Source organism: Brassica napus, chromosome C9, assembly GCF_020379485.1.
Source record: "Brassica napus cultivar Da-Ae chromosome C9, Da-Ae, whole genome shotgun sequence".
Classification (NCBI taxonomy): Eukaryota; Viridiplantae; Streptophyta; class Magnoliopsida; order Brassicales; family Brassicaceae; genus Brassica; species Brassica napus.
Window position 1 is genome coordinate 1,063,749 of NC_063452.1, and position 20,406 is coordinate 1,084,154.

At 35.6% G+C, this 20,406-nt stretch overlaps 2 protein-coding genes and 1 pseudogene across 2 annotated transcripts; 2 read left to right on the forward strand and 1 right to left on the reverse strand.

Moving 5' to 3' along the window:
* Positions 1 to 935: 935 nt before the first annotated feature.
* Positions 936 to 3,227, forward strand: LOC106426635. The gene has a single exon (XM_048769871.1). The coding sequence runs from the start codon at positions 936 to 938 to the stop codon at positions 3,225 to 3,227; it is 2,292 nt and encodes a 763-aa protein (XP_048625828.1).
* A 1,623-nt stretch (positions 3,228 to 4,850) lies between these two features.
* LOC106426676 lies at positions 4,851 to 9,050 on the reverse strand. The gene is made up of 6 exons (XM_013867401.3): positions 8,579 to 9,050; positions 7,287 to 8,140; positions 6,505 to 7,206; positions 5,971 to 6,245; positions 5,795 to 5,876; positions 4,851 to 5,717 (listed from the first exon to the last, which is right to left on the reverse strand). The coding sequence occupies exons 2-6, from the start codon at positions 8,136 to 8,138 to the stop codon at positions 5,031 to 5,033; spliced, it is 2,598 nt and encodes an 865-aa protein (XP_013722855.2). The 5' UTR covers positions 8,139 to 8,140; positions 8,579 to 9,050; the 3' UTR covers positions 4,851 to 5,030.
* A 4,285-nt stretch (positions 9,051 to 13,335) lies between these two features.
* Positions 13,336 to 15,396, forward strand: LOC106426605 (annotated as a pseudogene).
* The last annotated feature ends 5,010 nt before the right edge of the window (positions 15,397 to 20,406 follow it).

Consider the following 20,406-nt stretch of genomic DNA (forward strand, 5'->3'; position numbering starts at 1 on the left):
ACTCTTCATGACATGTTCTGTTGTATAGTTTGGGTCTTTTATTTAGGCTGCTGCTTCCTTGGAAGCTGGAACAACGTAACAATTTTGTGAAAAAAATACATGCACGTCCACAAGCAAATAGGACTAATGGTTGCTCTTTATTGTTGTGCTTGTAGTTGTAGCTTAGATAACGTAGCAATTGAGAAAATTGCTAAAAGAGAACAAGAAAACAGCATAGTTGTCCCTATGGTATAAATCTTTTTTTGTCCATTTTTTCTCCGTTTTACCCTTTCCATATGTTAAAATTAATGAAATAAATAGTTATATGAATCAGAAAAATTATTAAAAATATAAACAATTAATAAAACACCCATTTACACAAACACATATTTTTTTTGGGTTGAAAAACATAATAAATAATATTTTTAAATTACGTTCTACTAAAAGTAGAATTCTGTTTCTACACAAAACGGGTAAGTAGAAAATGAATTCTAGAATGAACACATCCATCTACTTGTTTTAGAACGTACAAACTACTTTTTACTATAATTCTAAATATGGGGAATACGTATTCTACTATTTGTAATGATCGCTACTTTTATTCAGAAAACTGTTTCTACTTTTATTGAGTATTCTAAGTTATCAGGAATGCAAAATCTAAAACATATACGAACGTCCACATAGTGTAGAAATTACATTCTGGAATTTTGTTATGTTCTACACAGTGTAGAAGGTGCCTTCTACGGATAAAAAAACTGAATTTTCGAAAATTAAGGAAGTTGCAGTTTTTAAAATATTCTCAAAATATTCTAACTTCCTAAAACGTGTTTTCATTGATTTGGTTCGTGAAAAATTAAAAAAAAAATCGATTTTGAATGTTCTTCTTCACCAATCTATGATTTTCCAATGATTTCTCTATAGTTTGTCTTGTGATTTTTACAAACTCTTGTTCTATGATGCATATCTATACAACATGTGGTGTTTGGGAGTTTGGAGCAACCACGGGATGGGTTTTTACGGCTGATGAGAGAGGGGCTAGGCTACTGTTATTGGAATCAACTTCTACCTTAGAGGATTTTAAAAGAATGGTTTTGGAAGATTTTGATATGGAAGAAGATAGCTTACCCGATTTGGAGTTGAGTTATCTACCTAATGAGTTGATCAATACATCAACTTGTCCGCCTGTGATCATTGCAAATGATCGACAGCTTCAGAATTTTGTTTGTTTTGTTCAAAAGTGTGTTTCTACTCGATTGTGTGTAACATCTAAAGCCAAAGTTGAGAATCTGAATGAACCAGACTTTGATCTTAACAAGTCGCCAGCTGATTCAACTACTGCTCAAGAGGAGGGAAACTCGGTTGATAGGGGGAATGAACCAGCTCCTGTGTTTGTTGAGAGGCAGTGCGAGGAAAAGAAAGAAAAGATTAGAAGAGTCGAAGTTGATGAGGATGCCTATCATGCCGATACCATGATCTCGGCCAAAGAGGACGTACATAAGATGTCAAAGTTTTCTGTGCTCAATGTTGTTAAGAAGGGACAATTGTTTGAGAACAAAACTTTGCTGAAGGCGACTTTTGAGATATGTGCAATGAAGCATAACTTTCACTATGAGGTTATCAAAACGGATAGACAACTTTGGTACGTTAGATGTGAGGATAATGCATGCAATTGGTGTGTTCGAGCAGAGTGTTTGCAGGATTCTGAATATTTCATTATCAAAAAGTATGTCGGTGAACATACATGTGCACCTTCAAACAAAACCAAACCGGGTAGGACTGCTTCGGCCAAAACTATAGGCAGTCTGATTATGCATAGGTATGAAGGGGTTAAGGAAGGGCCGAAATGCAATGATATAATACAGATTATGCTTATGGATCATGGCTGTGAGATCACGAAATCTTTAGCATGGGATGCTCGTGAATATGCGGTTAATGCTGTTAGAGGTATACCAGAGAGAAGTTATGGAAAAATACCGAAATACTTGCACATGCTCAGAGAGGCTAATCCGGGAACACATTCATCGTATGAGATTGACAGCAAAGGGAGATTTCGGTACCTGTTTATTGCATTTGGGCAATCGCTACGAGGATTTAACAGAGTCATAAGGAGGGTTATTGTGGTTGATGGCACTTTTCTGAAGAACAAATACAAAGGAGTTCTATTGGTTGCAACTGCTGTAGACGGAAATTCTAATTTGTATCCTCTTGCATTCGGAGTAGTCGACTCAGAGAATGAAAATTCTTGGGAATGGTTTATGAGACAACTAAATAGTGTCATTGCTGATGATCATCATTTGGCTTTCATTTCGGATAGACATGCGGCCATTGCTAAGGCGCTTGAGACTGTGTATCCAACAGCTAAACATGGTATTTGCATTCATCATTTGTTGAATAATGTGGTAACATATTACCATGGGAAAGGACTTGTTGGGTTGGTTGCAAAGGCGTCCAAGGTTTATAGAGTTGCTGAGTTTGAAAAGATATTTGCTAATGTGTGTAATATCAGTCCGGCAATTGGAAAATACCTAAGGGATGCTGAAGTCCAAAAGTGGGCAAGATGTCAATTCTCTGGATATAGATATGACATAAGGACAACAAACCCTGCCGAATCCATCAACTCTGCTTTGCGTTCGCCGAGAGAGTATCCAATCATTCCCTTGTTGGACAGTATCAGAGAAATGCTGACTCGGTGGTTTTATAACCGTAAGAAAAAGATTTCAAAGCATAATCATCCTCTTACCGAAGATGTGGAGAAAAAGATTGAAAGGAGAACCGAGAAAGGCAAAAGATTTGCAGTTTACCCTGTCAGCGATGGTCGCTTGCTTGTTAGAGGTGATAAAATCGACTGCTTAGTTGATTTGGATAGACGTACTTGCTCATGTGGGAAGTACAACCTGATGAAGATACCTTGTCGGCACGCAATTAAAGCTGGGTTTCATGTTGGCAGACAGCCACACACATTAACTGATTTATTTTACACTACAGAAGCTTGGCGAGAAGCTTATCATGAAAGCATCAATCCTATTGCTGTTCCTGAGGATGCTTGGTCCATGCCAGAAGATGTTGTCGTGGACAATGTGCTACCACCAGAGTCAAGAAAATCAGTTGGAAGGAATAGAAAACGGAGATATGAAACTGTTGAAGATAAACTTCGGTCATCGCAAACATCACAAAAGAGGCAGCCTCGCAAGTGTAGTAGATGTGGTATTAGTGGGCACAACAGAGCAACTTGTAAAATACCAATATAGTCAGTCACATATGGTAAGGGTCAGCTTATATAGCCAGTTCGTTTATATGTTTTTCAATCTCGATTTAATTGTGTTTCAGGTATTTATGTTTCTGTTACAGGTTGGTCTGTTCAAGTATGCAAGTTGTGGTGTTTGAAAGTGCAGTATTGCCTTGTCTCGTATGGTTTTTTCTTCTAAAAACAATCAACTTTGTTTAACTTTGGATACTTTGGATAATTCTTGTATGGTTATTTTATCAGTTTCATTGTTATACATTGGTATTATTTTCACTTCACTTCTCTATCTCTCTGTTTGTTTAGTTATGTTCAGCTATGCTTTTGAGTTCGAGTTTAAGTTTGTTTGACAATAGCTGATGTCTGATTTTTCAACAAAAAAGGTGGATTGTAAGAACAGATCACTGAGCACAAAATATAAGAACCATTTGACTGGTAAAGTCGACACAAATATTGTTGCAACAAAACACTTATTGAAGCCAATACTAAGAACCAAATGACTGGTAAAAATGAAAAAAACACACTAACAAGAAGATACTTAGAACCAGTAGACTGATTTCACTCATTCTTGGCTTCTTAATCTTCCAAAAAGCCATAGAATGCTTCCTAAGCAACCTAATTCGAGTGAATTTTTCTGCTTCCTAACTTCTTCTTCTATTCTCTGTGTGATACTACTTTTCAGATCTTCAATCTCTTCTACAATTCTCCCTTGCTCAGCCTCTACCCTTCGAATCTCATCAAGCAAGGCGTCATCAACCCACTTAAATAAATGATTTTCCTTCTTTCGCTACATAGAAACGAAAATCAAATTAGGAGAAGTAAAATGGAATGAAAAAACATGCTGTTTATCCTACACAATCGAAAATCGAATCAGACAAAAAAGGAACATAACAAATCGGTAATTGAATCGAAAAACAAATCAAGACTATGAACCTGTGCCCCTATTTCACATCTATAGAACCGTCGGTAAGGATTGTCATCAGTTCTCGAGTAGAATATCACAACCCCTTTCCCGCACCAGCACCTAGATGGCACCCCGTATGAATGTCGCCTTGAAGTATTCATGTGTGTGAGAAACTGCTTCAGAGAGAAAAAGGAGATTGACGAAAAAGAAGAACAGAAAAAAATGGGAAAAGTCGGGTTTGGTTGCTGAGTTGGTGTTATATATGTCGGGTTTTAGGTTTATTGTGGATCTAGTTCTGGTCGGGTTTGATTGTTGAGTTGGATCAAAAGTCTGGTTTGCAAGAAGCCAAGTTAAGTGTATTACATTTGATTCGATTTATTTACTCCTACGGGATGATCTAGTAAAACAATTATTCTAAATGTTCTTGTGGTCTTGTTCCGGGTTTTTGTTTCGTTTAGGGTATGTTTAGGGTTTAGGTTAGGTTTGACTGTGGTCTTGTTATGGGTTTTTGTTTCGTTTAGGGTATGTTTAGGGTTTAGGTTAGGTTTGACTGTGGTCTTGTTATGGGTTTTTGTTTCGTTTAGGGTATGTTTAGGGTTTAGGTTAGGTTTGACTGTGGTCTTGTTCCGGGTTTTGTGTTTCGGTTAGGGCATGTTTAGGGTTTAGCTTAAGGTTCTAATTTAAAACAGTGTTAAATTCTAGCATTCTTCAGCTAAAAACTCTTAATAACAAAACCACAAGATGTACATTTGATTACAAGAGTCAATCCTAAAAATCATAATTAAACACTAGAAGTTATACAATAAACTAAGCAGTCTTGTTCCTAAAAATGATAATAAAATCTAGAAGTTATACATCAGATTAAGCAATCTTGTTCATTACATTAGAACTTGAAACCAAGCAGTCTCACAAAATCTCTTCTACAGTCGAAGAGAGACACTCCGGGGATTGATACTTTGACATCCTATCAATCAATTCCGGATCATTAGCTGCTTCCCAAAGATCCCATAGAATCCTGTGGCGAGCTTCGATAATGTTACCATCATGCAACAACGACAACTCCAATCCAAGCGCATGACACTCAATGAACTTCACTGCATAGACGCCACAGTCGCATGCACTTTTATTCAGATTCCCAACGGGGACATAGGAAACAGTATATGCACCGACTGCGAAATCCTTCTGGTGTCTCATAGGCTGAACTGCCTTGACAATACGCGGAATAAGGTTTGCGAACCCATCCACCTCCTTGTACCTTTTCTTACCCGAGCAGTCGAACACTTCAATGCTCCTCGTCACGAAACTGATGCACAAGGCGATCCAATGATTCCCACTGACATGAACAGGGACATACAGGCGATCCACATCTATATTCCATATCTCATGTGTCCTGCCATGTGGTGGAAGGACTCCTTTACCGAACTGCAGTAGCAAATTATGAAGCATGTAGCTCTTTCTACCCTGAGCTTCTAAATGACCATACTCTTTTTTAATCATATTGCTGAAGACGACAGTCATGAAGGCGACACGATGAGGTCTCCATCGTTTCAAAGATGTTCTCTCCCGGAATACGTACATTGCAGCGTCAATCTCCTGCATATTTTGAAAATCTTAGCACACACAATGTATTTAAAAGACACATATGGAAGCAAATAGTCTCTAAGGTTTACCAAGCTATTTAACCACTCAGATTTATCCATAAGACGATTAGCAATCTCAAAATCTAAAGTGGCAGGTCCAATCCGTATAGGTCTGAAACCAAATACAATGATAAAATTGTAAAACATTCATTAGTTTATTTTAAATGTATTAATACATGTCAGATGAATGAGAATAGAGTACTTACGTGGAGGAAGTTGACCAAGTTCTAACTTTTTCCCAATCCTCTTCACGGAAAAACACCAACGCGGCATCTGGCGAGTCTTCTTTGGTTCGATCCATTTCCTCATCATTCCACTGCAGTGGAGCCATGTTAAACGGTTTCGATTTACTTAACGTCTCAACTTTCACTTGAGACAGATCAAAACCGTCAACAAATGTAGCTTGGGACAGGTCCCGCAAGTCTTGTGTACTCAATCCAAAATCAAAATCATTAGTTTCTGTAGCAATCTTTTTCCCGTCCTATTCATTAAAATTTAAAACATTGCATATAAGAAGAAGCCATTTATTCATAACACAAACAAAGCATTACATTCATAGAGTTTAATACACAAACATTCAAACATATTACACTTTAGAAACCTATTACACAAAGTTTCACATTCCATATTACATAATATTACACAGTCAATATAAAGTTCCATAAGCCTAGCTCCAGCACCCTAACTCAAGCATCCTAGTTCCAGGTTCATCAAGTTCTACACTTTCTCTTAGGTAGTACCTTTTTTGTTGGAGTAGGTTGATCGCCTTTGCGCTTAGGTTGAGCTTGAGCGCCTTTGCTCTTAGGTGGAGCTTGAGCGCCTTTGCTCTTAGGTGGAGCTTCCTTGGCTTTGCTGTTTAGTGGAGCTTCTTCAGTTTCTTTCTTACTAGGATAGCTTCCTTCACCAGTCAAACTGATTGCGTCCTTGAGCTGTGAAACCTCAATCTCCATCTTTTCCATCCTCTCTGTAAACACCCTCTCCATATTCGCCATTTGCATACTGAGCACATCTCCCAATGAAGTGACAGATGTGCGGATAAGACCCTCAATGAAACTCATAGTTTCAGGACCAAAAGTCAGAAACTTTTCTGCTGATCGCTTACACAGCACCTTCTTCTTTCTTGTCTCTGCTCCTTCATCAAGAAACTTTCTCTTGCCTTTTCCTGCGACCTTAACCGAAGAGTTCTCCTCGTCTGCTACAACATCCGTATGATCCACGATCTTATCAGCTTCTGACCCTCTATCATGGCTGTCGGGTTCCTCCATTTTAGACTCTTCAGGGTCTAAAACTGGCCAGTCTGTGTTGCTCCAATCATACTTGTTCCTGATCCTCCCCAAAACAAGGTCCACTCGTTCATCTTCCATCTCACCCTCCCTTGTGTACTGAGCATCTAGAAACACATCACCATTACCAGTCACTGATATGACCGAGAAGAAGTTATCCTGCAAACAGTTAAAACATGAAAATCCAAACAAAATATATACAACAACCATATAAAAGAAAAAAACAGAGAGAATGTTACCTTCTTAGTTAAGGAGTCCTCGAGCTCAATGATGTCTTCATAAGAAACTTTTGCAACTCCTTTCCAATTGCCACACCTTGGACCTTTGAAGCTGTCTGAGACTCTTCTGCCTAATATTTCTCCAAAATCAGGAATTGCCTCCATAATCCAAATCTGGAGAGCATAGGAGAAACCCTCGAAAATGTAGCTCTCCTTCTTACCCAACTTCTTCATTGCCTTCTCAATCGAACTCAACAGGAAATCATACGAGTGAAGACCCCAATGGAACTTCCGAACCTTGTCAAAATCCATCACCAACTTGATGTACATATGAGGGATGGACACCTTCTCATCTCTCCCCATCACCACACCCACTATTACACACAAGTAGATCAACCTCATCCTATCAAGCCGCGTCCAAGTGTGAACTTCTTGTAGATGAACCTTTCTGATCGACTGCAAGGTGATCTTACCACCTGTGTGCAGTAGGTTACTCCAAAAACCCCCGTCGTTTTTCCATTTCACTACGTCACTGTTAGTTTCCCGTGTAATCTTGAGGCCTGTCACAGCATGGTACTCCTGAAGCGAAAACCGGAGAGGCGTCCTCGCAAAAACAAACCACTTCTCATGCAGCTTTGAGGTAATCAGCTGTCTACATATGAAGCTATCCACTAGTTTCCCAGAGAACTTGAGATCATTTTCGGCAATAGCCATGATATGTGTGAAAACAGGATCTCTCTTCACATCATCGTACTCTGCACACATAGCTTTCTTCAGATCTCTGATAAGTTCCATGCGGCAACTGTTGTTGATCTTCTTAACCCGAGGTTCTGAACCCTCTGCATATAATCGTTTAGGTAGCTCCAGCTCCATATCTACAAAAGATAATAAAACACATGGTTGTTAACAGCAATATCATAAACATGCAAACGTCCGAAACAAGCGTAAGAGTGAAACTGAGCCAGAGTGAAACTGAGCCAAACACAAGATAATAATCAAAAGCAAAACACCATTGTCTAATCAAATTTAAATTTAGAAACACAGTAGATCGATTAATCAAATAAGACAAGTCAATCTCCATCTCGCAATCAAATCAGCAAATTAAGACAATTAACAGTCAAATACACACAAACTTTGTTCAGCGAAATCAGTATCGTAACACTCATAAAGACAAACACAAACACTAACATTGTTCACCAAAATCGGTTCACATAATCAAAAAGTCAATTCAGACAAGCAAACAAATATTGATCCAAGTCAAAGTAACAAACTTAATAATGAAACAAAGACTAAGACAAATCAAAGAAACAAACCGTTCACAAATTGAGACCAGATAGCCGGATGAGAGAGGCGGAGAAGGGGAGAGAAGCCGAAAGGTGGAGAGAAATGGAGAGAAGCGACGAGAAGCAGAGAGGCGGAGAGTAGCGGAGAGGTGAAGAGAATCAGAGAGAAGCGCCGAGAAGCGGAGAGGCAGAGAGGCGGATAAGCTCGATTTTGCCTTTGATTTCACTGGTTCGTCCACAAGATCGCCATCTTCAAAGTCTCAATTTTTTGGCCATCAGAGAGAGGCGGTGAAACAAAAACGAAATTAGTTCAGAGGTGGAGGCAAACAGAGAGAAGCAGCGAGCAGCAGAGAGGCGGAGAAGCTTGATTTCGCCGTTGAATTCACCGGTTATTACACAGGATCGCCATTTTCAAAGTCTCGATTGTTTTTCTTGAGAGAGAGGCGGAGAAACCAACAAGAAATTAGGGTTACGTGTTTTGTTCCCTTTTTGTTTTAACTTTTTTAATATATCTTTGTAACACGTTTTTTTTTATAAAAAAAATTACTTAGCACATGAAACAAACACAATTAAATTATGTTTAATTAGATTAATTCAAGGTTAGTTTTGGAATTTTGGAAAATTTTATACTAAAGGGACAATTTAATGATGGATTTATACCATAGGGACAACTATGTTGTTTTCTTGTTCTCTTTTGGCAATTTTCCCTACTTTTTTTTATGCCAACAAACAAACAGACAAACCAGAAAACAAATTAAATACAAATGAATAGCAGACATAGACATAATAATACTAGGTTGTAGTTTTATAGGTTTTCAAACATTCATGGGGATCATACTTGTTGATTAAAATGAGCTTTCACCTGATGGCTGAGATGACCCTGCAATATTTTGCTGCATTGGCATATGCAAAAGAGGCTTAGGAGGGGCTTTAAGCGCATCTAAACTTCCTTCCATCATCTCTACGACTTTTTTTCATTGATCGACGATCTGATGAGGATACCTGAATACACCAAAGACCCACTAAGATCATCTTTTTCGCAATATTTTCTTCTTCTTGAGTTAATTCATCATGCCCAAGCAGCTTTGTGCTATCTCCGCTCTCAAGATCCTTATAAATCCAATCCGGAAAGTAGGCTGAGCTGTTGTTTGGATCAGCTTTGTCGACTCTTTCTTTGTTCCTTGCTCCGATCATCTCAAGAACCAACATTCCGAAGCTATACACATCCGACTTGTGAGACACACTTCCATACATTCTTGAAAACAACTCTGGAGCAATGTATCCTATAGTTCCTCTGGTGTCGAGTAACGACTTCTTGCTTCTCACAGAGCTTGGCAAGGCCAAAATCAGAAACTTTGGGCCTGAGATTTTCATCCAATAATACATTCTGAGGTTTAATATCGAAATGCACAATCCTCGTTTTGCAGCTATAGTGCAAGTACTCGATTCCCCGAGCAACGCCTAGCGCAATACCGTATAGTGTACCGACATCAAGATTCAGCGCGTACTGATCTAAAGATCCATTCTCTAGAAACTCATAGACAATCGCTCTTTTTTTTTTTTTTTTTTTTTTTTTTTTTTTTTTTTGAATATCATATAAATATGAAATTGTTTTGTAAACTTTACAAAATTTGAAAACCAGAAGAGGTTCACCTCGGCCAAAAGAATAAAAACAAGGTGAAGCTCATTTTACATAAAAAAATTTCTAGTCATTCCTCAGCCATGATAGCATGAGAGTCTTGAAACTCTTTTTGTGCTGTTTCCACAATCGCTCTTTTTGACCTTTCGTAGCAGAAACCAAGCAGAGAAACAATGTTAACGTGAGATGTTCGGCTCATGCTTGCGACTTCGTTTATGAAGTCTTCACAGTTTCCCTTTGAATCATTCAAGATTTTGGGGGGGGGGGGTGTATTCAATCTAAAATTTGAGGTAATTTGATTTCTAATGAGGATTTAGATGATTTTAAGGAATTGCAGAGAATAAAATGATTTTTGTTAAACCACTCTACAATATCACATAAAACTATGGGATTTGAGTTTTAATTTTTTTAACTAAGAAACTCCACTCAAACACTCTTAAATCACCTGAAAACTTTAAAATTCCACAACTTAAAATATTTTCAATAACAGTGGATTTCAGAGTACTTTATAAAATGTCAAGTTCAATAACAGTGGATTTTAAATGAGTTTTTAAAATTCACTTTTCAATAACAGTGGATTTATCATTTTAACACAAATCACCTAAAACTCTCAGTTGAATACTAATCAAATCCATTCATTCAAATATATAACATACGATTTATATCTTTGGTTTCCCGGTCCAAAGTTAGTTAGATAATAAGTAGGCTTAACAGATTTTATCACGGGATAACTTGTACGATGAGTACCAAAATGTGTTTCAATAACTAACCGAATGTTGAATGGTTAACATTTCTAACTCAATTTATAATAAGATTAGATATTTCATGTCTTGGTTGAGCTACGTCATGTGTTACACGAATGTATTTTAGAATCTTAGAGTGAATACATGAAACCTAATCTTTATATCAATATTTAAAATTGCATGGTGAACCATCGTTTTTATTTTCTATCTTCATATCTACCAATGTATATTTTTTTTTGTAACACATCTACCAATGTATATATATATTTTTTTTGAAAATATTAAATCCTCAAATCAAAGTAGGTGGAGACAATAAAGCTAGTTCAACAGATAAACTCTGTTTTGCTAGCATATCAGCTTCAATGTTTTTCCCACGGGGAATCCAGCTAAAAGAGATAAACTCAAAACAAGAAGATAAAGATAGGATATCAGCCAAGACCCCATAGAGGCCAGCTAGAGAGGTTTTCGCCTTGATTGCCTTGATTAGAACTGCCGAGTCCGATTCACACCTGATCCTCGCATGTCCTAGTTCCTGGCATTTCCAGATGGCTTCTCGTAGAGCCAGAGCCTCCGCAGCCAAAGCTGTTTTCACATAGTGAGCAGGAGCTGAGAATTGAGTGGTTCCACTCTGATTTTCCACTGTCCATCCCAGACCTGCAATGTTTAAAGATTCTTTCCAGGCAGCATCAGTTTTAACTAGGACGCAACCCGCATTTGGCGTGAGCTTTTGCGCCGTCGGACTCTTCATTGGGGCAATCTTTTGTTGAGCAGATCCCCATTCTCTTGCCGCTAGGATGGCTTTGGACAGAGTATCTTCAGAAGAGAGTTGCTTGTCATTGAAAACCATATTGTTTCTCGCTGTCCAGATGTGCCACAGTATCCATGGCGCTAAAGGTCCCTCTGCAACTCCAGTTGGTGGTAGGTTCTTTCTTGTGCTCACGCTGATCCAGAGACTACGCGAATCTATACATTCATTGTACTCAATTCTTGGAGAAACAGGGGAGGAAGTCCATATCTGTTTCGCATAAGAACAATGAAAGAACAAGTGATCTATAGATTCAGGCATGTTACATCGCTTGCATTTCCCCTCTACGTTAATGTGGCGTGCGCGGAGAGCTTCTCCCACCGGGATCGCGCCATGGAGAACTTTCCATACAAATAGTTTTGTCTTCGGTGAAGTCTTAAGCCCCCAAACTGCCTTCTTCCAGTTGAAGTTCTGGTCTTCTTGCGTGATGTTCATCAAGTCCGTTTGGTTCGAGAGAGCTTTTGCGTATCCCGTCTTCGTTGTGTAGCTTCCTGTCTCCGTGCCTAACCATGCTAGCTTATCGGGCGCCCCGGTGCGACTGGGTTTGAGCAGGCGGATTTTGTGCTCCTCAAACGGGAGGACCAGTCGTATCATATCTAAGTCCCATTCATTATTAGGGAGCAGAAAATCTGCCACAGTGAGGTGTTGAAAGTTCATCGGCGCCGGACCCATTGGACGTTCCTGAGAGTCACAGCTGAACCAAGGTTTGTTCCATATGTTGATGCTTTCCCCATTACCTATTTCCCATCCTGCGTTTTCCATTATCAGATCTCGCCCTTTTAGAACTCCTCTCCATCCATGAGATATCTCGCTTTTCTCGGAAACATATAGGAAATCTTCAGAGGTGCAATATTTGCCAAGAAGAATGCGGCTCAGCAATTTGTCAGGGTTGTTAATAATCCTCCAGCTGAGCTTTGCAAGGAAAGCTTCATTAAAACTTTCGATGTCTCTGAAATCCAGTCCCCCATGTTCCTTAGGGCGAATGAGTTTATCCCAAGCAATCCAAGCCATCTTTTTTTTTTCATACGGTCATCCCACCAGAACCGAGTGAGCGCTAGAGACATCGGAAGTTCGAAACATGACATGGCATGAGAGTGGATAGGCGAGAGGACACTCTTTAACATCGTCATTTTGCCGGCCGTTGAGAGGAATCTATTAGACCAGCCGCGAGCTTTTTGTGTTATCCGATCCACGATAGAAGAGAAGAGGTCCTTCTTTGATCTTCCAAAATGTTCTGGCAATCCAAGATATTTGCCTATCCCACCTTCCTTTTGTATCTGCAGTGTGTCTTTCACGGTTGATTTCCGAGCCGCTGGAGTTCGCCTTGAGAAAGTCACAGATGACTTATCGACATTTATAGTTTGTCTCGAAGCTTCTTCGTATCTCTTGAGTATGCCGTTTAGGGCTTGGCTACTTTCTTGAGTGGCCCGTATGAAGAACATCGTGTCGTCCGCGAAGAGAAGGTGATTGAGCCGAGGAGTCCCTCGAGCTACTCAGACTCCAGCTGTTGAAGATACCATTGATAATAATGAATGTTTTTGCCTATATGAAACCAAAAGTTTCATATATTAATAGTGAAAGGGGAGACTTGACTTTGACTATGAAGATAGTGAGCCGTATAGAAGTTGTGATTAAGTTGACTATTCTTATGATTATTGAAATTCTTACAGGTAGGTTGTTGGCAAGGATCAAATATCCTGGTGTTTGGAAATTTTTGTAATTTGATTTGTTTCTTTCGAATAATCAATTATTTGATCCGATTCGATCTACAACCATCTGGATATTTGGTATCCCATATATCAAAATTTTAGATTCTAATCGGATATCAAAATTTTAGATTCGAATCGGATATTCGATTCAATCCATACAATAAAATAAAAATATAAATTTAAATAAAAATCTAAAAATAATATAAACTGATAATATTTTATTACAAAAGTAAAAAGAAATATTTACTTTTAAAAAATCTCATAGCTAATATAATAAACTTAATGAATAAATTATTACAAAACTTATATAAAATATATTATTTATATAAATTATATACACACTTTTTAAAATTTATGTATATATATATATATGTATATAACGGATCGGATATGGTTACATCCATAAAACACTAACGACATATATAAGCAAACCCTAGTTACATGGTTCATCAAGGCTTTTTATTGGTTCAGAAGATGTGTCTTTGTTGTGGGCTTTCAATGTGTATGTTATGTAGATGGAAGTGTAAAACATTACAATAAGTAGTGTGGACTTGCACTTCCTCTTTCAAAGTTCAACGATCCATGCAATGGTTACATCGATGAGGATGCTTGTACCGTCGGCGTCGAGATCTTTGTTATAAAACCTAAAGAGAAAGTAGAGATCATCACACATAACCCTCCAAACAAGTTGTTTGAAACAACAAGTTCACCTGGAAGATCTCTGGTTTCTCCAAATTAGGAGTTAAGAAATATTTTTACTCGGATGAGTTCGTGATCGGACAGAGACACTGGTTAGTTTGAGTTCGATGTTGTTCCTTAAAACCATCTTATCTTGTAGTAACATATTGAAAATGTAAATGTATAAGGAGAATGTCTATGAATCCAAAGGGTGACAAAGGGAAAAATGGTCTATCCGTCTACGTTGACGCTAGTGCGTTTCTGCCAAACACTGCTGTCTCTAGCATCTATGAAAAGTTCAAGCTGCGTCTACTGAATCAGAAAAGCACTAATCATGTCGAGAAACCATGTAAGAGATAGATTCATTTTGATATGGAAATATATAAGAAAACTAGGACCTTAGACTATTCGTTTTTTACACTATATACAGTTTGGCAGTTTTATGCGAGAGAGAGAGTGGAGATAGTTATGGGAAAGCTGAGTTGATATCACTGGAGGAGCTAAAAGATGAATCAAAGGGATACCTTGTGAAAGACACCATTGTCCTTGAAGCTGTGTTCAAGTTGTTTACTTATGTTTCAAGTTGTTTACTTATGTTTCAAAACGTCCTTCTTTTTGTGTATGTGTGTGTCATGTGTTGTTTGATTATGGATCAACTAGTATCTAAGTAAATTTTGATTCTTTTAGTCTAAGAAACGTTGTTAGATATTAGTATGTTGTTTATGTCATATTGTCCATAATATTGATTCATATGATGACGAAAATAAAATGTCTTTGGTAATTTGTACACATAGCTAATCTTAAAATTGCACCATGTTTTACGGTCCATGTGGACACGGTGAAGTGGTTGACCAATTTGTGTTGTCCATATGGATAGTCGTGAACATATTCTAAAGTCCATTCTGAAGTCCATATCATCATTTGAAGCTTTTCAAGAATCGATGTCTTCCTATAATAAGTTTAGCTCATTTGTATATCATGGTCAAATGAAACATTTAGCTAAAATCAGAGATCAATAATCTAATATATGTATAAAATGGATAACGTAATAAACATTTTATATTTCTTCTTCTTTTTAGTTCTAAAGAAAATTCTGAAGAAAACAGCATGAATGAGCCAAAAAAAAAATCATATATTGCGAAAATAGTGTCATTGACATGTTACCATGAGCACAACATCTATAGGATACACTAGGAAAAAAAAAGATACACTATCAAAAAAAATATATATAAACAGTTAAATATGGATGGGCATAACTAGGACCATGAGCTTCCTTGCCCCCACATCTCAAAAGACAATGGCCTATGCCTCTTTCCTCTTTAATGAAACTTGAATATCCGATTTTACCTTTTTGTATTTTTTGAAATTATTTTTTTTTAATTTAAAAATCCAAAAATTTGAAAATTTCGAAATTCAAAATTTTCCAATTTTCAAAATTTCAAAATTTTAAATTTATCAAATTTTTAAATTTTTTAAAATTTCAAATTTTAGTTATCTCGTACTTTTACTTAGTTGTATTGAGTTATACTTCGTGAGTTAGTTATGCTTAGTTGTGCTGAGTTTTATATTGGTTATACATAGTATTACTGAGTGTCGTTATATCGAGTTTTATTGAGTTATATACCTAGTTCTACTAAGTTATGCTGGTTATACTGCGTAATATTGAGTACTACTGATTTAGTTATACCAAGTTCGACTGAGTTCTACTGGTTATACTGCGTAATATTAAGTACTAATGAGTTAGTTATACCAAGTTCGACTGAGTTGTACTAGTTATACTGCGTACTACTAAATATTACTGAGTTAGTTTTATCGAGTTCGACTGATTTAGTAATACCAAAAAAAATCCAGATCTGAAGATGAAGAAGAAGAAAAACCCTAAAATCAAATAACCTCAGAATCTTCAATAACACAATCTTAGATCGGAAAAGATCCAAAATAATAAAACTCTATCAAAGAAAAATCATAATTCTCTTTAACATTCTCAAATCGAAAATCATCCAAAACAAATAAAAAACCCTAGATCGAAAAAAACTCAGAACTCTTCATCAAATAAGGTTTGAGCCGTCGCCGTTCCGGATAGATTTGAAGTGTGAAAGGGAAGAAATCGCCATTGATGCCACTCCATCACCTTCGACGGTTGCTCATGTCGTTTTCACCACCTGTAGCTAATGACGGTTTCCATCATTAGGAGAGTTTATCACCTTTAACCAGAGAGACATAGAAAATCGAAGATAATAGAGAGATAAAGAGAAAGAGAAAGAAGAATCGCAGAGAATGGAGAGAGATAGATAATGAAGAAAAAAAAGGAGGAGTTGCAGAGAGAAAGCGAAGAAGAAACAGATATAACATAAATGAAACTGATACGGTGGTGTATTATTAGATATGGAGATATTAGGGTTAAGGATATAAAATTAATTTACATATTTTTTGAATTAAAATTAATTCATTCCGAAATTAAAAATAGAACAGGGGTATTGAAGATTCTCATTTGAGATGTGGGGGAAAGTAAGCTAATGGTTCGCTTAACTAAGACTATAAAAATTAGCTAGGCATTCATGGAGAAAGCTGGTTGGGGAAAATTGGAGTGGACCCAATATTTATTGTTGTGTTTAGTGTCCCTTGCATATTGAACATGTGTTTAACACGAATGAACAGTGGCAAACCCAGAAATGAACGAGACTGGTGTCAAAAACAATTAGGGAAATCTGTTTTTTTAGAGCAAAAAAATAGTAACTATGTCCCTTTAGACTAAATTATACTATTTTATGTCCTATTAAACTATTTTTTTCCAAAATGGCAGTAATGCCCTTAAAATTGTAATTTTTTTAAAAAAATATATATTGAGTTCGACAATACAAGTTATAGTGGATCGATCGATCCCGATCATTATTCAGAACAAAAAAAACGCGAAATATATACTGATCGACCTGGTCCATTTCACTCGATCGGCGAATGTCGATTTACACAGATCGACCGATCTGTAATAATAGATCGATCGATCCCGTGCCGAGGAAAGAATCCCAAATCGATTTTTTTGGTTTTGTATGATTATATATGGATTGATTCCCACTTGATTTGAACCGACCAAGCATGATTTCAACTCTTTGAACTCGATTTCTCTGGGATGAAAGTGAATATTCTCAAATATTTGAATTTCTAAAAATAGGAATTTGAATTTCTAAAAATAGGACACGCCTCTTCAAGAATGTTCCATCGACAACAACCAGTAGCACCCCTTTGAATTTGAATTTCTAAAAATATGATATTTTTCTCTGGGATGAAAGTGAATATTCTCAAATCGATTTGTCATTTTTTTTTGTTCCTTTTTTGTTTTTTTTTAAAAAAAAAATCGTTTTTTAAAAAAAATATAAAAGTGAATATTCTCAAATATTTTGTTTCTATATTTTTAGGAACTGATTTCTTATCCGTAGAATACAACTAATATGTAGAAATCAGTTTCTATAGTTTTTTAGAATTATAGTAATGTTTAGAATTTGATTTCTACATGTTTTAGATTTATAGTAAATCTGTAGAAGTCGGTTTCTACATGTTTTAGAATTAGATTAATGTGTAGATTTTGATTTCTAAGAATTTTAGAATGGTAGGTTAAGCGCGGAATGTGTATTCTACATATTTGTAGAATACTCCTATTTACGTAGATCATGTATTCTAAACATTGTAGATTCAATGAAAAAAATAGATTTCGTTTTCTACTTCGTAGAATGTCATTTCTACTTTTTTTAGAACATAATCTGAAATTTATAATTTTAACTTAATATAACTGGAAAATATACCATTAAGTTCATATAGATATTTTAACAAATGTTACTATTTTTCCAAATTTTTTTTGTTCGTAAAACTATTTATTAAAATTATTTTCATAAATATTAAAGGGTATTATAAGAAAATATGACACAAACTATAGATTAGTCTAAAGAGACATAGTTACTATTTTTTTGCTCTAAAAAAACAGTTTTCCCAAACAATTAAAAGGTCACAAGTGGACGTGAAACCCTTGTTTACGTGGGGTCATACTTCATACTTTATCAACTCCGGTGCCTAATCTTTACTGTTGTTTCATATAAAACAAAATTTCATCATGTTTTTTGTGGTATATAACTCCACACCTCTTCAAGTGGGTCCGCCCTTGCGAATGAACATAGTGGACCCAATACTTATTTCCAATGGACCAATGGTACACAAAAATTTACTCTATATTTCACTCTAAAATAGAGTAACTCTATTATAGAATTGAATTTGCTCCAATGGTTCACTCTATAATATAGTGAAATATAGAGTAATGACATCTCCAACCCCATTTTATTTTCTACACTAAACTCTATTATAGAGTAAAACTTTCTCCAACTCCACTCTATATCCACTCTAAAATAGTGCAACTCTATTTCTTACTCTATATTTGGAGTAACTCTATTTCTTACTCTATTATAGAGTGAAACTTTTTTTATTTATACTTTAGTCATTTTATTCTTCAATCATTTTATTTTGTAACTATTTATTTAATTTAATTATGCGAACAACATATAATTATGTTTAACACAATTACTTTAACAAAAAGAAAAATGTTTAACACAATATATATAAACATTTAAAGTTTATTATTATTAGCAAAGAAAACAACCACTAAAATTAAAAATATTTTTTTTAAGATTAGCAGAAAAAACAAATACTAAAATTAAAAATAAGTAACTCAAAATAAAATTAAAATCATAGATAATAATGACTTATTTTTGGTAAATTGCTTCCAGATCGAGCAAGATTGATAAAATATTGGCCAAATGAGGTAAATGAAGGAGTAGCTTCTTGTTCATGTTGTTGACCACGTCTTTTTTTGCTTGTAAAATTCGTGTTCGTTCCTCTTGAAAATATTCATGAACATCTGATCTTGCACTGAATTCAAGTCACAAACTAAATATTTATTTGATGCATGTATGTAACTAAAACATATAAAAATGTATTGGTGACCAATGCATATGGACTACATGTATACAACATGATATGAGGATGAATGTGATTTTAGCGCACCAACTAAACTGAGAAGATAAGTTCCACCTCCACAGATTCAGACACGAAGGAATGATAATATTCTATTTGAAGAATTTTTTGGTCGATTTAGAGAAAATCAAAGATAAAAAAATCATTTCGCATTCTGAATTTGTTAATTGATCACTTGTGGGAAAGATATACCAATGGAGATAATTACGTTAAAATGTATTATGTTATTAGTAAAATGTAATGTAAGTTTTAATATAATAAATGTTTGATATAAATATATAATTTATGAAAACTTTATGAAAAATAAAATATAAAGAGTCAATTTGTAAATTTTGTAAGTAAAAGATAATACTTATAAAATAGAAAAGAATATATTTACGAATATTATTTTTAGAGTGAAATATAGAGTAAACCATTGGAGAAAAACTGTACTCTATTTTAGAATAACACTATTTTAGAGTGAAAACTACTCTAAAATAGAGTAAACCATTGGAGATGATCTTAGAGTGAAAAAAATAATATTACTCTATATTTCATTCTATTATAAAGAGAACCATTGGAGCAAATTCAGCTCTATAATATAGTTACTATATTTTAGTGTGAAATATAGAATAAATTTTTGTGTCTCATCGAAGATGCCCTAAGCAACATGGACAAAATTTGACTACTCCCTATTTTCTTAGTGTTCGTATGAATAAACCTCTAGAACTGAAAAATCTGTAAAAACACACAATAAACACAAAACATTTTTTCACCGTTTTGGATCTATCGGAATTATTTGTGCCAACTTGTTTCATTTTCGTCGGAATTGTTTACGAAGAGGAGGATGATAATGGCTTTTGTTCTTCTTTGATACATAGATTTATTCTTATTCTCATTTGATTAATACCATTTTCAAAATTTAAGGTTCTTCGAGAGAGCAAAATCTCAACGTCTTTAATCAAAATCAAAACATCTCTTGGGGTACACACATTGGTCTTAAGTTTAATTTTTATTAGGAGTTAAATTATTGCTATTTAGCTAGTCTGGATTTGACAATCGATCCAAGTGGTTGATCCAAATGATTAACATGGTAGGTCGTTAGTGAATTTATACATAGGTGTCTTATTACGTAATTTTCTCTATAATAAATACAAACATATAAATTAATATGACTTGTTGGTGCGTCTAAACATAAATCAACAGAACTCCCCGTTCAATTTTTTGATAAGTAACTAAGTTCTTAATTTCATTTGGAGTTCTTAATTTATGATTTGACATTTTTTTTT

Excerpts from the sequence above, each read along its gene's own strand:
- LOC106426676 (XM_013867401.3), bottom strand. The coding sequence starts at position 8,138 with ATGGAGCTGGAGCTACCTAAACGATTATATGCAGAGGGTTCAGAACCT. Across the intron at positions 6,246-6,504 it reads AACCTACTCCAACAAAAAAG|GACGGGAAAAAGATTGCTAC; the intron begins GTACTACCTAAG and ends TTTAATGAATAG. Across the intron at positions 5,877-5,970 it reads ACTTGGTCAACTTCCTCCAC|ACCTATACGGATTGGACCTG; the intron begins GTAAGTACTCTA and ends ATTTGGTTTCAG.
- LOC106426635 (XM_048769871.1), top strand. The coding sequence starts at position 936 with ATGCATATCTATACAACATGTGGTGTTTGGGAGTTTGGAGCAACCACG.